Source organism: Poecile atricapillus, chromosome 2 (genome assembly GCF_030490865.1).
Source record: "Poecile atricapillus isolate bPoeAtr1 chromosome 2, bPoeAtr1.hap1, whole genome shotgun sequence".
NCBI classification, from domain to species: domain Eukaryota; kingdom Metazoa; phylum Chordata; class Aves; order Passeriformes; family Paridae; genus Poecile; species Poecile atricapillus.
This window is the reverse complement of record NC_081250.1, coordinates 123,699,676-123,717,435: the sequence shown is the minus strand read 5'-3', so window position 1 is coordinate 123,717,435 and position 17,760 is coordinate 123,699,676. Positions and strand designations below refer to the sequence as shown.

The 17,760-nt window shown below is 38.0% G+C and overlaps 1 protein-coding gene across 1 annotated transcript in view; it reads right to left on the bottom strand.

The window, feature by feature from the left end:
* The window catches only part of ZFHX4 (zinc finger homeobox 4), a 150,801-nt gene that overhangs the window by 5,622 nt on the left and 127,419 nt on the right, over positions 1 to 17,760 (bottom strand). The window contains exons 6-9 of the mRNA XM_058833339.1: positions 13,529 to 13,674; positions 13,184 to 13,384; positions 10,688 to 10,805; positions 4,467 to 9,863 (exon numbers count right to left, since the gene is read on the bottom strand). Of these exons, the coding sequence (XP_058689322.1) occupies positions 4,467 to 9,863; positions 10,688 to 10,805; positions 13,184 to 13,384; positions 13,529 to 13,674 (5,862 nt within the window). The remainder of the gene's footprint in view (positions 1 to 4,466; positions 9,864 to 10,687; positions 10,806 to 13,183; positions 13,385 to 13,528; positions 13,675 to 17,760) is intronic.

Here is a 17,760-nt window from a genome sequence, read left to right as displayed (position 1 = left end):
TAATTATCAGATTTAACAAAGAGGCCATTTAATGTTTGTCACTGTGTCATTAGTCCTATTTAATGGTAGGGGAGCACTAAGGAGTTAAAACGCATTGTGAGCACGAATTAGATAGTACAGTCAAACAAGTCAAAACAGCTATAATTAAAAAGTGGGTAATTGCCAGAGTTAGTGCACAATAACACTGAAGATTACTTGCCCCTATGCTTCCAATGGGAAGCAACAGGCAATTGTGTATGGAGCCTACTGAAAATATACGAAATGATAAACAGTGTAGATGGAAAACACATGAATGATGCAGTTAATGTGAACTGTTGCCCTAGATTCGTCATGGTTATTTGGGCTTGCCACTTACTGAGGATTTTTCCAATTTTGTTTTATTCTTAACCTCTTCAACGCTTGCACATGTTGATGTCTTCAGCCTAATCATAATGATGATGCCTACAAATGGCAAGATCTATTCCATTTTCCAGATATTCTTTGGAATTTAGTTGAAATATACATAATTCAGTGAAATATTCTGACAGATTGCTTTAGAACAGAGTGATCCACTTGTTTTATTGGAAGGTAAATGTGGAATGAGGATTTTTAAAACTAAATGAAAAATCTGATGAAACTAATGCTCAATTTAAAGACATGAGAGATACAGAGTAGAAATGCACCAATAATGAACAAACATTCTAATCCTGCTAGCTCTTTAAAGTGACTATCAAAGAGGAGAGACTTCTCTTTCACTTGGAGGAAATGGAGGCCCAAAAATATAAAAATGAAACTGCTACCAATGGGCCAAAAACAAACAGAGAACAGAATTTATTGCAGTAACGAAAGTCATTGCTGATGAATCAAATTTATCTCTTGATAAGATTTCAAAACCCACTAAGTACATATTACCCAGTGATGTGTGCATTCTTGGAAAAAGCTGCTGTGAATCTTCAAGGCAGCCCAGGCTGAAGTGATGTGCAAAGAACCTATGGTAACGATGATGACATTAAAAGGTTCATAGAACCAGTATCAATAGCTAGAAGCAAGATGAAGCACTAGCTTTCTGCAAGGGATCATAGGCAAAACACAAAGCTAGGAAAAAAGAGAGAGTGAATTTTAAGAACAGCTGAAAACAGCAGGTGAACTCTTCTATCTACAGTCACCTAGAAAATAAGAAGCAGCTTGAAGAATAAAGATGAGCTGGAACTAAAATTCTGTATGAATTAGAATTCCACCGAAAAACTCCTTATTAGGAATTATGCTGAGCAAACACCGCAATAATTTTCAGACCTTGCTCAGCATTTGATACCCATAAGATGGTAAAATTTATCTAGAAAAATGTATCCCACAGGTGAGAGGATTGTGACACATAAACTCAGAACCACATCGTAATTCATAATTAAAATCCACTGGTTTAAGAAAAAAATAATAGAATTTAAAGTTAATATATCCTTTTATACAGAAATGAAGCTATCTTATTTTGCAAAATCTAATAATATTCACAAGTAATCACCTGGTTTAAGCACTATATAAAGAAGATAAAATGAACTGTAGTTTGAATCGTTCCATCTTTTGTGAATTAGCATTATTTTCATGTGTTCCATGTCAAACCTTTTGTAAAAGCAAATACGGCATTTAAAAAAGCATAGTATTTTGCAAAATTTAGCTGGGTTTTCTGTATTTTGAAATCGATAAAAAATACTGGACGGTCAAACATGAAAATGAAATCCCTTATAAACCTGTTTTAACCAGTGAACCCAAGCAATGTTATTTCTCTGTTTAGCATGAGGAAAGCAAATCACAAAGGAGAATTTTAAGTATGATGTTAGTGAATTACAAAGGAGAAACTTAAGTATGGTGTTTACAATTTGGTTTCAACAGTTCTCTGAGTAAACACATTTTGTCAAATTGAGGATCTCACTAATGTTAACATTGTCCCTTAAACAAACATGTAGGACAGAATGGATGGGCTTTGCTAAAGGAAAACCAGTTATCAACCCTGTAAGCATCAGTAAAAGCAAGTAAATACTTCAATATAAGGGATCCCAGTGAGGCTTCTTCTGAAGTGCATTTTTGGGTTTGGGTCCTAGAGAGAAGAAATTATACACTTGCTGAGGAATTCACAAGAAGTAGACTTGAACTGTAAGATAGTGAGTCGTCAGGAAGCTTCAGCAAATCCTTCATGCAAAGAATGATGGAGGGCAATTGTCCTGCCCACTGAAAATATACACGCTATAAGAACTGTAGCCAAGGAAAAGCTTGCTTGGAAGCTTGCTTCCAAAAAGATACTTAAACGATTCTTAGCATCAAATATGAATGTGAGCTATCAGACAGAGGGTAGAGAAGAAAATAGAAATGGGTTAATTAGGTGCAGAAAATACTACTGTTGAGCATATACTGGAGCACTTCTAAGTATATCACTGTTTTTCTATGATGAATGATTAAAATAATCTCTCTTATTTTTTTTCTTTCCACTCACTATCACTGCTCCATTATGTATCATTAGGGAATGGAGATTTATGTATGCAAGTATTTTCCAGGCAACAAAAGGGGGATGTAGGGGCTGTTTAGCATATGGCAGAAGAGGAAGTTAACAACAAGATTCTAGTAGCTGGTTTACACAGTGGGCTTTGCCCACAATGGGCTAATTAACCTTAAGAAAATGAAAGATGAAAGAGGGTAAAAATCCATCTCAACTGGCAGTGCATTGTGCATATCAAAGAAAAGATATTTGGTGGAAATTAGAAAATCTGAAAATGGAATTGTTATGGAGCACTTGGACTGTAATAATGCCTTTTGTATTATTAAAATTTACAGACTTTGAGGCTACACTGATACCAGTGATTTAAAGAGTATCAGGCAACATTTCCCAGAAACTGAGAGTAAACCTGTAAATTTAAACAGAAAGAATGGTTACGGTCACTGTTTTGGCCTAGGCCAACTAGCCTCCTCCTAAACAACTCCTGAGCACAGCTGAGAGGTTGGGTCCATGGGTCCATGACCATTCCCCAGACACAGTTTTCATGGGAACTTCCTGGTATTGAACTAAAAGAATATATATCCAAGTAAATTTCTTTAGGCAATATAGACAAAGCCTAGTTTTCTGAAGCCCTTTTTACCTGAAGGTCAACCTAGCCAAAGCTTTTTCGCGAAGTTATAAAGACAAACCATATCTATAATTTTAATGAACAACAACCAGCCATTTTAGGACCAGGACACTGTATGCCATTAAGAAGGAAATACAGCAACTTTATATTTCCTTTATATGCAATCTCTGTGCCAATAACTGTTTGACAAAAGCCAGAGGGCACTCAGCCAGAGACTCCATTGTGGAAGGAAAGCCTCTCTGATCCAATGAAGAGAAAAACAAGATGCTTTGACCACCACTTAGGGAAACAATAACATGATCATCATCAATCAAAGTAGACCTGGGTAGTAGAGAAGACATTGCTACAGTATGTCTAATAAAACTGGTGATTAAGCCTTTATTTTACTTGCCAAAGTGTGTTGCTTCCTAAAGCAGAGTTTAGAGATCAACAGCAAGTGGGACTACTGAATAAAATGAGGTGAGGGGTGTTCACTAGCTTCCTAACTCTTCTGTGTACATATTTGATATGAATATGCAAAATTAGAAGATGACTGTGAAAGCTTCAGTCTGCAAGGTTGCAGTCACAATGAACCTAGACTGCAAAACTGGAGCCTGGTTCAAGAAATACACTGGGTTCATTCTTCGAGGACTAAAAAATCCTGCTGCAGAAAACTTGGTTCCTAGGCATCAGTGAAACTTATTACAAGATGGAGTGCTTTCCAATGTGAGCAAAACCCAGAGTAACATGAGAGTCAAAACTGTCAGTAAAATGAGTTAGCTGTTCTGTTAAAAGTGCAAGCCCAAATGAAGTGGTACACGTCTGCAATGACTTTATATACTGGAATTTGGATTACAATTGAAACTACCTTTACAAATCACCTTCAGAAAGCCATTTTTTATTTTAGCAGGCAGTTATTCAGAAATATAATAGAGGGTCCTGGGCAGCATTTATATTAAATATTTATTCTGGATCAAACAACAGGTTGGAGTGGTCTAAGAGATGAACCAATTTGCATACAAAAATTTACATACAAAATTCTAATCCATGCTTTGACTAAAGGAGTATCATTCAAAATAAACAAATAAGTATAAAAATTATGTATTTCTATTGCTTTTGTTAGAAAAACTTAGTATTGGCTAAAAACATTTCTCTATTTTTCTCTCTGTTGCTTTTTTTTGATTGTTTTTTTTGTTGGGAGAAGTCAGATATATCATCCAGGCTACAGCATCAGTGGAGAAATGCACTGAGTATACCCCACAGGAGCATTTTTAGCAATTCACACCAGTCTAACAAGCATGATATGACTGCATAACACGCTTTGTCTTAGAAGGGGATGGTTACTGTGCAAGATGATCAAATTAATAAAATGAGAAAATCATCCCCTTATAGACTTACTGTTTGAACTTTGTGGAAATCCAGGTAAGGAGGATGGACCATTCATTCCAGGCAGAAGAACAGGAGGAAGGCCAGGGAGTCCTGGATAAGCTGCTGGCAAACTGATACCATGAAGAGAACTGCTGTCCATCATGCCTGGCTGCTGTACTGTTAATCCTAGCACATCAGTAGCCTTCTTTATGCGATCCAATTCTTGCTGTGCCATCAGCTGTCTAACCGTTGTAGGAGCTAAATAATCTTTCTCCCGGTCTAGCTGACTTCCCACAGTTTCTCTCACTTTTGTAATATGTTGTTTGGAAAAGATATGATCTCTTATGGACAAACGTGCAGAATATTTCACACCACATAGAGAACATTCTGGCTTTGTCCCATCAGGTCCGGTCTGATTTATCATGAATGGCTTCCCTATGTTAATTTTGAATTTCTTTTCTTTAGCCCGGGCATTCTGAAACCAGACCTGAACCACACGTTTGGGCAAACCAATCTCATTCCCTAGCATTTCACATTCCTGCATGGTTGGAGTCCGGTAGTCACTAAAGCAAACCTTGAGAACTTTAAGCTGAAGGTTACTCATTTGTGTTCGGAAACGTTTGTGGCCTGGCCGATCACTGTTTTTGGATTTAAAGGGATTGCTAGCTCCAAATGGGTTAGGTGAACTTGGATCAGCTATGCTTGAAGTCTCACTGCGATCGGCATTATCATCAGGGTCATCAGTAATGTAGTAACTTTGGTCGTGGTCGCCATCTTTTTCACTGAAGTGTATTGAAGGGCTTGTTAGGGAAAATAGAAATTTATCATCGGTATTCTCATTTGTAGGTGTAGTTGCTGCTTTGGGTAGTGTATCATTGACAAGAGGTTTTGGTTCTTTGGGGGGTGATGCAGGTTTTGCATCCCCTGAACTGCCAGCTGTGCTTTCCATTTCATTGTTCCCCTCATCCCCTGTTGTGGCATCACTAATTGCTGTATTAATTGATGAAGTCTCATCAAAGTCAGTCTTGTTTTGATCATATCCAGAGTCAGCAGGAGGGGCATTCAAATTTTCTATATCCTCACTAGACTCTGCTTTAAAAGAAGAAGGACTTAAAAGGTTCTTCGGTGACATTTCTGCAGTTTTGCTAACAGGGGTTGATACAGTGGACGCTAATTCATTTTCGCTTGATAATTCAGTTTTTGCTAATGACAGTGATGGGTAATCAAAAAATATGTACTTTTGTGGACTTTCTCCTCCATCTTCATTTGATATCAAAGGACTTGGAGGCAAACTATAGCCGGCCTGTTTTCCTTCATTCCAATGTCGGGAGCGGATGTGACTTTCTAAAGCAGATTTTGCTTTAAACAGAGCTCGACAAAAAGGACATCTTTTATGGGACTGGGCTGGACCAACTGCACGGAATTGTCCCTTTCTTTCTCGGGCTCTTGTGTTTTGAAACCAGACTTGTACGACTCTCTTTTTCAGTCCCACTTCACGTGCAATATGATCTAGCATCTTTCTGGTGGGATTGGAATCTAGCAGGTACTTTTCGTAGAGTATTTCCAGCTGCTCTGGAGTAATTGTAGTTCTTAAACGTTTATCACGATGTTGATCTTCTCCACTGTTTCCCCCCTCCTTCTCACTACAGTTATTGTCTTCTTTATCATCTAGTTTCCGTTTCAGGGAACCAGAAACTGTAGCAGGGTGTGCTGTATGTGATGAGCCAGTTTGGGGTGGCATCTGAGCAAGAGAACTGTTAAGTAACTGTCCAGTCATCAAAGGATTATTTGGGTCAAATATCATGTAGGGCATATCCATCGGTCTTTCTAAAAACTGTGAGTGAAGAAATTGGTTTTGGGCTGCTAGGAAATGCATGTGCTGGTGCTCTTGCCAAAGTTCTAGAGTTGGAAAGGCAACTGTACACTGATCACACTGATACTGTAATAACTGAGGAGGTAGACTATTCTGTAGAGAAGTCATTGAAATTGGCAAAGGACTGGAAGGAACAGGTGTGTTTTGTGATGCAGAAGGAGGTCTCCCTACAATCTGGGATTGCTTTTGTTGTGGTGGTTGAGAAGCTGAGGGTTGAGGCTCAGAAGATGTTACTGGAGTAGACTGTACTGGTTTGGTGCTTTGGGAAGTTGTATCTGTTTGCTTAGAGGTGGTTTCATTTTGTTTTGGTTTTTCTGTGGGCTCTGGCTTAGGAGAAGCTTTCTCAGGTTCTGGTTTGGGTGATGGAATCAAAGGAGTACTAGAACCAGAGCCAGAGCTTGCTGCTGTGACTGTCAGGCTTTTTGACGAGTCATTTTGGCCAGAAACTGTACAGTTCTTATACACTGTTTGATCAGAGGCATCCATAGAGTCTTCAGTTTGGCTTTCATCTTGAGCATCATCATCTTCGTCTTTATAACACTGCTTTTTCTGGTGTGTAATTAAATCAAAGATCCTGGGGAAAACCACACTGCACTTTTTGCACTGATACTGCATGTTACTGGTTCGGATGTAACGCTCATTCGTCAGTTCCCTTTTCTCATTGTCTTTAGTTTCAGCTTGATTCTCGTAACTTTTGCGAGCTTTTTGTCGTGCATTTTGGAACCATACGACAATAACTCGAGTAGGTAGGTTAAGGACAGTTGAAAGCTGTTCGATTTCATCATCTTTTGGATAAGCATTTGTGTCAAAGAAGTCTTGGAGGACACGAAGCTGGTAGTCAGTAAATCGAGTCCTGGATGACCTCTTGCTGAAAGACGCATCAGACTTGTAGGGTTCTACAGCTGAAGGCTGAGGATCTATTCTGATATCTTCCAACACTGTTATAGGAGGATTGCTGAAATTATATGGAGAATCCTTGTTTCTCTGTCGCTCTTTAAACAGCGTATTTCGAAACCAGTGCTTGATAACTTTCTGTGAAAGACCAGATTTCTCAGCCATTTCTTGGATCTGTTCTTCACTTGGAGAATTGTTAATATCAAAATAAGCCCGCAAGATTTTTAACTGGTCATCTGTGATTCTAGTACGTGGACGCTTGAACTGAGAGTGCCGCAGAAAATTGGGATCTAATCCCAGCTGCTGCTGGCAAAGCTGAGTAAGATCGGCAGATAAAGTATCCATTGGTGGCAGCTGGAGGGCAAGCTGAGGAGGCAGTGCAGGATGTTGCACTGGCTGCATCATAATTGGAGGGAAAAGTGGAAGATCAAGTGAAACGGGAAGCTGGACTTGAGGTGGGGCTGATGGTGGTGGTGGTGGAGGAGGTGGAGGTGGTGGTGGAGGAGGTGGAGGTGGAGGTGTAGGTGGTGGAGCCTGCAAAGGTGTGGGAGTTGTGTTTTGAATTTTTCCAGCTCCAGCTGAAGAAGGCTGAGAAGGAGTTGGAGGAGGAGGAGGAGGAGGTGGTGGAGGAGGCGGTGGTGGAGGTGGTGGCGTTTCTGGAGAAGATGGAGAAATTGGATAAAGTTTGTCATACGCCTCCCTGTATTGTCGGGCAAATTTTTCTAATGCTCCATATGGAAAAAAATGTCCATGCACGTGTTCTTGATGACTCTTCAAAATAAGAATGTTGGAAAAAAGCTTACTGCAGGTTCCACACTCCAGTTTGTCTGTGTTTTCACCATCCCCAGTCTTGCTTTTTTTCTGCACTTTTTGTCTGTTCTCATTGTATTGGATAACTAACTCAAACCCAAAGTTCTCCAACAAAGCCTTGGCTGCATTCCCCCTTGCTCCAGAAGCTATTCTGGGTGGTGGGATGGCTGGTTCTGAGGATTTTGGCTTCTTCATATCTTTGTTTTCTTTTAGTCCTTCATTCTCATTAGTAAATTCTTGCTTTGGCTTCTCGTGTTTTTCAGAAACTTCTTCTGACTCCTTATATGATGGCATGTCCTTTATCAGCTGGCAGTCTGTACTTACTAAGGTATTTTGCTCTGCTTTCATCAGCTTACTACTTTGCTGCTGCTGCTTTTGGGACTGAAGTTGGGGTTGGGTGGACTGATACTGTTGTGCCTGTTGCTGCAGTATCTGTAGCTGGGTTTGGCCAACATGGTGCTGAGTTTGTATCTGCTGCTTCAAATCTTCAAGCAGTGATCCCGTCATACCAGCCATTCCAGGCATACCAAATGTGGCAGAACCAGGCAAACCCAGATCTGGGCTTAAGCTAAATTCCGTCCCAGGTATATAGAATGGGAAAAGGAACTGAGGCTGTTGAAATTGGAGCAGTGCTTCTGGTGTCATTGGAAAGTGAGGCAAAAAAGCTGGATTTAGAAACTGCGGTTGAAAGAACGCAGCTTGTTGTTGCAGTTCATGCTGTAGTTGCATTTGAAGTTGTGCTGGTGACTGGGGTGGGTGATGTGTAGGCTGAGCAGAAATTAATTCAGAAGCTTGCTTTTTATTTAATTCTTTGGCATCTAAATGTGTTTCTTTGCTGTTAACTGCTGGTAAGCTCATAGACTCTAGCATTCCTTGGCTGGGGCTATTAACATTCCCTGCTACACTATTTCCGCTACTTATATTACCACTTGGTTCTAGTTTTGCAGCCCTTGCCTTTGTCTGATGAAGCACAGATCTCATATGGATTTCCAATGTAGAACTTTGGCTATATGCAACATTACAAATGCTGCACTTGTAGGGTTTGTTGTCAGTGCTGTTGTTGGTTTCCTGGGGGACAGGGCTCGATGCTTCCTGCAAAACTTTTTTGAGTTTATGCAGATGGGACACTGAGTTATAGTGGACCAAGAGAATATTCTTTTGGGTGAAAGACTCTTTACACACTGTACACTTATATGGGCGAGATGGATCTAGAAATTTTTCCATAGTAAAATTTGGCCCTTTTCTAAAAGGTAAGGTCCGCTTTGGTTCCGAGCCCATATCATCTGGAATAGAGCTACTATCACTTCCTACAGGACTTGCTTTACCTTCCTGGTCCATCTCATAATCTCTTTCTATTTCCTGTTCTAGTGCATGATCGTCTTGTGCCATATTTTCACTTTCTGCCCACAGTTCACCATTGACAGGTAAAGACGCACATAGCTGCTGAAGTTCAGCTTCGCTGAGTTCAGGGTGGCCTGCTTCCAAGTGTTTTTTTAAAGCCTGGAATGTACGGAAGCTACGTTGGCAAAGGCTACACATGGTAGCCGCCCGAATAGCGTGGTACTGGGAATGTATCTGAAGCTTCTGCATAGTCTTAAAAGCCAAGCTACAGTGGTTACAGCGGTACTTATAGACATGGCGGTCAGAAACAGACAGCTGTTGCTTCTTCTGCTGCTCGTTTAGCTGGTCTGTCATAGAGTCAGCGGTCTTTATATCTTTACTGCTGCTCTTATTCCAATCTGGTGTTTCAGTAGATTCCTTAGGTGGCTTCTGTTCCTCAGTCTTAATTTCCATTCCAGTTTTTGATTCATCGATCCCAGGGGTACTTTTCTCATCCACAGGACTTTCACCTAGTTAAAGAAAGTGAAGTGTCTTTTACACAAGTAGAAGAGAAAGCACTCAGTATTCCTTTTAATTTACTTTTTCATCAGATATCAAGAAAGGCACCTAGTATGCCATGTGTCAGCTTAGCAAAATATAACAACCCGTCCTTGTTCCAGAAAATAAAGCAGGCAGGACAAACAGGAGTTTAAAAAATGGAATAAAACCCTACCACAATGATCAGGTTGGCACTGGCATCTGGCTGAGCACTGGCATAGGACTTTTCTTTGCCAGAAGGTAGGAGTTTATTGGCACAATGGGAACAACAAACAAGAAAAGGAAATAAAAGAGTAGGAAAGAGGGAAAGAGTAGACAAATGCGGACAATAGGTAGGACAGATGATTAGAAAGAGGATGATAGTGGTCTGAGAAGAGAGGGAGGAGCATGCTGTGGAAACTAGCAAAATTTCCCAGTGCATAATACAGTAAGTATCCAGGACCAGAAACTTGCTATTGCAAATGAAGACAAAATCACTTACCTAACATTCCCCATTGATGGTGCAAGCGCCACTTGTCTTCTGGGACTGGGTCTTATTTGCTGGTTAAACAAAGAGGATCTTGCCCTCAAAGTGGCTAGGCACTGCTGTTTGATTTTACCTCCACCAAAAGCAAAGAGTCTGGCATACATGTGCATTCTACTAGCTCAGTCAAATTCAGACCCCTTGCTACATTTATATTTTTATCTCTGTGGCTATAATCAAGCCAAAAAAATATTTCCTTTACTAAGTAACAAGTAGTTTTATTTCTAAATTGCCCATACCTATCTTTTACATGTCTGGCTTTTTCTTGCATACCTGGATATTTCCCAGATCCCTCAGCTGTAATGGTTGCAGGTGTATCACGTTCAGATTTCTCTGAAGCAGCCGCTGGCAATAGCATACTATTGGGCATCATGACATCTGGTACAGGAACCTTTGAAAACCAAGAATATGGTATTATTGCAGAAAAACTCCCACTATTTAATACTATACAAGACTATGAAATCAGAATTCAAAAAATCCACTGTATCTGGATGACTATCAGAAATCAAGATCCTGATTCAGTCCTTGATTATGGTTTTTTACAGATCATAATCCAGAGCATCATGTGTCCCTTGGTGGAGAATCAACTCAAAATAATCCCCAATAAGGGGTTGCCATAGAACTACATGCACACAATATTTCATTGGTCTCAGTATCATCAGAAAAAAGGTTTTGCTGACTTTGCCAGGGTCATTTGATTTATCAAGGGAATTCTTCTATGATATCCTCCAAATACAGAGATCATATTGAGATATGGTCACAGTCAGTCTTTCACTGAGGGCACTCCTGCTTTTCTTCACCTGTATTTTTTTTACATAAATGATGGACATTCCATGATCTTTGAAAGAAAATTATATTTATTTCAATAGGGAAGTAACAACTTATCTCTATTTAAAATGAGATTTTTTTTTCTTGACTTCAATTTCTTGTGTATCTTCTTCAGATTGCTTTATCTGTTGTGTTTTGCTTTCAAATTATAGACAGAAATTTTTCAAGGATGTACTCAACCTGGAAGTATTCAGTTTAGTTAAGTTGATATGAATATCAACTTGCTCAACATTTCATGTTTTTATTATACTTTGACCTTTAAAACAAATTCGTATCAGAAATATAGGACCGTCCTATCAAGACTAAGCAAGTTTAAATTCAAGCTCCTGCACTGCCAGATTCTGTCTAAAGAACCTTGGGTAAATCAGTCCAGACTGTGCTACAGCCCCTCTTCTCTAACAGAAGGATAGCACTTCTTTCATACAGAGGTAAAAAGAATATCCACAGAAGAGATTTTTGAGTTGTAAATAAATAATGGAGGCTGCATTCATTATGAGGTATGAGTAGAAATATCTTTTGTTCCTCTTAACATTGGATACATAAGAATTACATAGATTATATATATATATACAAGTTGCCTCCTGGAAAAAATATTCTAGACATTTAAAAAAACCAACCTGGATTTAGTACTTTTGTGATTTAAACATGGCATTAATAGCAACCTCTCACAGGACTAATGACTTTGAGTTTACTTAGGATGGAAGGTCTTTAAAAAAAAAAAACAAACTGTGTAGAGAACTTTAAACAGTCAAGAGAAGAAAAATTTGCTGTATATAGTATTTTATATAGTATTTATTTTGTCAGATGGTTCAGAGCATATCTGTGTAAGCAATAATTAAAATTTCAGTTATGAGTTATGAAGATTTTGTTTTACAATCTTTTCTCTGGGAAACATCAGGGCTTTTTCCCCTCTCAGAAACATTGGGACAACTCCCCAGCATCTGATGAAGAAAGATTTAAAACTTGCTTCATTATCAGCATAGAGGGAATCATGACGAACTTGAGAAGAAAGCTAGTGCTGCTCAATATGGGAGGGGAGATATTCCATATTTTTCCATTTTCCTTAAAGGGTCCGTGAAAGTTAAATTTCTACTGCATTTTCCTTCCAGTGGGCCAAAATTACATGGTCTGTCAGAGCTATAATTAGTAGAAAACCGAGGAAAAGAAAGAAGTTCCCTGAGTGTATATCTGCTCATCAGCTGTAAGCAAAAGGAACTCTAGATCTTCAGTCAAGAGGTCTCAATTCTTTCTAATATTTTTGCCACTTTAGTTGGGAATGAGGTGGTAGCTCTACAACCACACCCATATAAATGAAGGAGTCATCTATGAGTACAGAAGTAAATACGTAAGGAGTTAGATCACTGAGATTTCTAAGTACATTTCTGTCTAAGAAGGCAAGACAACCAGAGCCAGCTTGTCTTAGGAGGTCTGTTTTCTAATTTAATTCATGCTGTAATAACAAATACGTATCAGATCTGATTGTGTTTTTACTGACATTGTTTTGAATGGATGTTTGAACTGCTGTTTTACAGTGAATTTCATGTAATGTAATGTACACTAGAGGTACACACAGGAATCCTTCTATGTTTGGGAACTACATTCTCCAGGGAGTTCCTATTACTTTACAAACAGAAGTCACAATACTTCTGAGACCAGGATATTATTAGACCAAATTTTCAGGTATGCACTTAGAGACATGGACTGGCTTAACTTTTCCAAGGTTAATGTCAATGAGGAATCACAGGATTTTTGCATCTGTGAAATCCGCCTTCAGCCACTTTCCCAAGGGACAGCAATCACTGGACGAGCTGAAAAGAGAACCTAAGGGTACTGACCCACTCCCCTCCTCAGGCTACCTGAATGCTGTGTCACAACAAATACATTGCTCACAAGGCCCAAGTATATTTGTGTAGCATGTGTATCAATATTTGGAGCACTTACTGTCATGAGCAGTTTCTCCACACAGTCAGGGGACACACTGTGCAGATGGGTCAAATGAAGCTGGAGATGCATTTTGTTGCTGAGGACGTCTTGGCAGAGGGGGCAGCAGATAACAGGTTGCATTGAATGCTGTGACAGGACATGCATCTGGATACGATTTGGGTCCCTACCATTGTAGTTACAGTAAGGACATTGATAGAACTGAAAAAAAATCAAGTTAAGATGCAGGCTATTAGTCAAAATGCTTTTTATAACTTGCTGATATAGCTATTTTAACAGCATATCATCTCTGTTTCATTCTTGAGTTATTTGAAAAAGAGTTCTAGAATGCAATTAAATTGTTACATTTCCTTTTACCTGCTCATGACAAAATTTATTGTCCTCTGGAGGCTTTGATTTTTTAGCTGCACCATCCTCTTCTTTTGCCAGAAGAAGCTGTTGTGCCCCTACCACAGTGTTCACTTTTGGTTCCTTCTCTGGTGTGACTATTCCTGTTTTGAAAACATAATTTTTGAGAACATGTTTTAAACTTAAAAATACCCTGGTTTACAAAGAGGCTCTGACTTCAAAGGTCTGTATTGTCTTTGAGGGTCTTTTTTTGTTTGCTTGCTTGTTTTTTAAACGTTGAGAAAAAAATAAAGTTGAATAAAAGAAGTCTGGTAAGCACAAAGGTGAAAATACACTTTTATCCTTGATACTCTATAAATACATTTAAAAATGGACTCTTCTCTACTGTTTAGATAACCCTAGGTTGCCTTTAAAGATTAATCAATAATGTTCTTTCCTTAGCAGCTCAGTATGAATTTGTGTATTACATTAAAACAAATCAGCTTTTGCTTAAAAAGCCTGTTTTCCAAAATAATTAATTTGCTGCTGTTTAATTACCCTCTCTCTTTTCTAAACTGTCTGAGCAATATGATTATTGTGCTGTTTTGATAACTCCTGCCTGGTTACTATTCTGAAGCTAAATATAGCGAGGCTTTAAAAGAAATACTGTGGAGAATAGGATTTCAGAGCTAACTTAATATTAATTATATACAAAGATCAGTCATTTGGGATTGCTTTAGATGTTTACACTGTGAATTTTTATAGTCTGGCATTTGTGATCAAAACCAGAATATAATTGTTTTCTATAGATAGTTGTACTATTAAGTATTAAAACTATATTTAATATTATGCCTGAGCTAGCTGTGTAGTGCAGCCTGGTCTTGCACACATCAAAGAAAAGAGTGCAATTCTAATTTCCCAGTCCATCAGAAAATTCTTTCCAGCGTCAATTTGCCAGATAATCTCTCCTGCTAGGCTGGATATTACAAGAGCATTGGGTAGGCATGTCACATACATCTCACGACAAACACAAAACCTCATTTACCAACCATTCCAATCTCATCATAGTGCGGCATCATCTGACCTTTTTTCTGCTGTTTATTATGAGTATTTCTAATTTTAACTTTCAATTTTCACCATCTTCCAGTCAATTTGCAACTAAATTATTTCCAGGGTGAGGACACTATCACTGGACACTGGGTGCAAATACATCTTGAAATGCAATGAAGCTAAACCATTGATTGCTATCAGACCCAACGTAAATATATAGTCCAGGGGTAATCTGATTGTATGCTGTGCATGAAGATTTATCTTGATTTTTTTCAATCCACATAAGGTTCATATAAATGAACAAATTGCACCTCATTGCACAATAACCTAGGATTAATTTAAAAATAAGGTCATGGACATTTTGGCAACAAAGTAAACAAAAGCAAAGAAAACACAAAATCAAGAACTTTTTATTATTATTATTTTCATATAGACTTTGCGCAATATTTGAGCTTACAAAGACAACATTAAAGACAAGCAAAATAAGAGAATGGTTTTCAAGGTAAATACCAAATACTCATAGTAAAATAATAACTAATTGAAAACTGAATCATTCAGGGACATTTTCTGAAGGGCACTTACAGAAAAAAAACAACCATAAAACATATTTTATGACTTTCGCCTTAATGGTGATTTCCCCACACACTGACTTTCATTCTAAGTTGTTAATTATCTCTTTTGGTGCAACTTGGGCCAGTAATTTTTGCATGTTGTAGCTCAAATTAAAGCTTATTCCTTCCGTATCTCCCTATTAATAATGATCAATTCATCATCATTTGTTTATCACCTGAACAAGTCCCTGTTTGGAGCCCCTTGAATTTTTGCACTCTCAGGAACAGGTCTTGGAGGCCTCTTTTAGACTGCTCAGTCACTGCTGGGCCAACAACCCAGGGGACAACCTATGCTCAAGGTAAAATCTAAGTGATGTAATCACATAAGGCACCATTTCATTACTTACTTTGCTTTATGACTACGAATAGAGTACTCCCTGGCCTATCTGTATTTACGTATTGTTTAAGTATCTTAGCTGTGAGAATTATGGGAAGTAAAAGACTGACATACTCTATTAAGAGAGAAAAGTTGTTTCTTGTGTTTTAGAAGGAGAGATTCAAATTATTAACATCTTTCCATTTTCAACTGTCAAAAACGTCTCTACTGTTTTTTACTTTATAATATGTCACTTTCAAAATAGCCTTTTTAAAGAAAAATGGACCAGAATCTCAGTTGATGTAAACAGACATTGTTATACTGGAAGCTGAATTTAAAAAACAAAATGAAAAAATTCCACCTTCTCTTCCTCCCATCACCCTAGACGGTTCTCAACTGGATGTTACAGAAATTACAAACCAAATTCTCCTTCAGAATTTAGTTGTGAAAGTGCATCTAACTGTTTTAGCAGTGATATTTAACTGCTGGTGAAACTTATGTTGAAGTGCACACTGTGTGCGCCTGGGCACACACAAGGTTAATATTACACATCATCTTCCACCACAGGATGGAATAACTTAATTACTTCAAAGGGCCTATAATAATCATGAAACACATAGTTCTTGTTTCTATAAAAACAAGGGGGGGGTTTTGGTTAAATTTCTTTTGCGGTTAATATAATAAACCAGTAGAGTTATAAAACACTGTGCTGGGGTCAATAAATGCATAACAAAGCACAGCTTTTTACAATGTTTACTATGATATTTATATAAACTGTCAAAGTTTACAGAGGCTTTGTTGTTTTGTTGTCCTTTGGCTCTGGATTCATTCAACCTCAAGCACTGTTACTTCTTATATGGCTGAAGTTGCATCTGGCCAATAGTAATGTAACTGAGTCTGGGACTTATGGAGAGCTTTAAAGAAAAGAAAATGTGGTTGATTTTGCCCTCTGGCATCGGGGCGTCACTCGCCCCTGCACATGGAGAAGACCAGAGTCCTCAAGCCAAAGTGAAAATGTCAAAAGCAGATTTAGGCTTTTTAACCAGTGGTCCAGTTACTACCACTTGTCTTGCTGTAACACTCTGCTTTCCGCGTTGAGTTCGCTGTTTTAGGGAGCTTTGGTAGAAAAGCTGTCAACACCTATGGTCATATAGAGAGGGTATCAAAGGAGGAGGGAAAGAGAAGAGAAAACCTTACGGTCTTGAGCATGCTGTGTGCACTCTTTTCATAGCTACACGTTCCAATGCCATGCCATACTTACCAGGCAGTTGTAGGAATAGAATAAATCCAGTTGTTACACATGTTTTAAATGCTCACTTTTTATCCTTGAGACACATTATTTGTAGGCTTTTTGGAGGTTTTTTTTTGCAATTGTGAAACACAACTGAAATTCTTTTCATAATATAAAATACACATCTTATTTTAGATGAATAATACAATTTCAATACATTTAGCTTAAAAAGTAAGTTTAATTATGAATAAGTACCATGAAGTAGACTAGGCAATGATTGTCTGTCAGTAACAGAATTATTTAACTTGTGTAGGATTGCTAATATAAAAATGACACAATTCACTGCAATTCAGATGTCATCATCTTTGTAATATATTTTGAAGCTCCAAAATAAAAATGAAAATAAAAATGTTTGTGTGACTAATAAGAAGGAGAAAGTTAATAAAGTACTTATACTAGTGAGAAAAAAAAATCCTGGAAAAGCCATGATAAAACCACTATTTTCTTATTTATGAATCTTTGTATTTGATAAAGATTGCATAATTTAAGACTTCTGACACATCAGATGATGTTATTCAGACTCAAAATAATTCTAAAATTATAATTACTGGTAGAGTATTCTTTCTAATTAGAGTAGAATGAAAGGATAATTTTCATTGCAATAATGAAGGTTAATTTCCATCCTTCCTCATGTTTACTACCTTATTAAAAAGTGCTCCCCTTAGCCATGGCAGAGACATATTACATTTTCAATGCAAATGTATTAATCTGGATAAATTCCATATTAATTCTTGCACTGCATAGAGCTGTAATTTGGATTATAATTAATCTAAAGTGGCACTAGATTTAAATGACAATATAAATGAGGCATTAGTAGGCTTTTCTATTCTGAATGAATATTCAACAAATATAACTTGCATATTGCCAAGTCTCATTTTGAAAGCTCTTCTCCTTGAGATAAGGTAAGCAACGCAGCACAACAGCTTACACAAACACACTGTTACTAAATACCTGTTAATCCTTTCTTGTCTAATAGATTCTA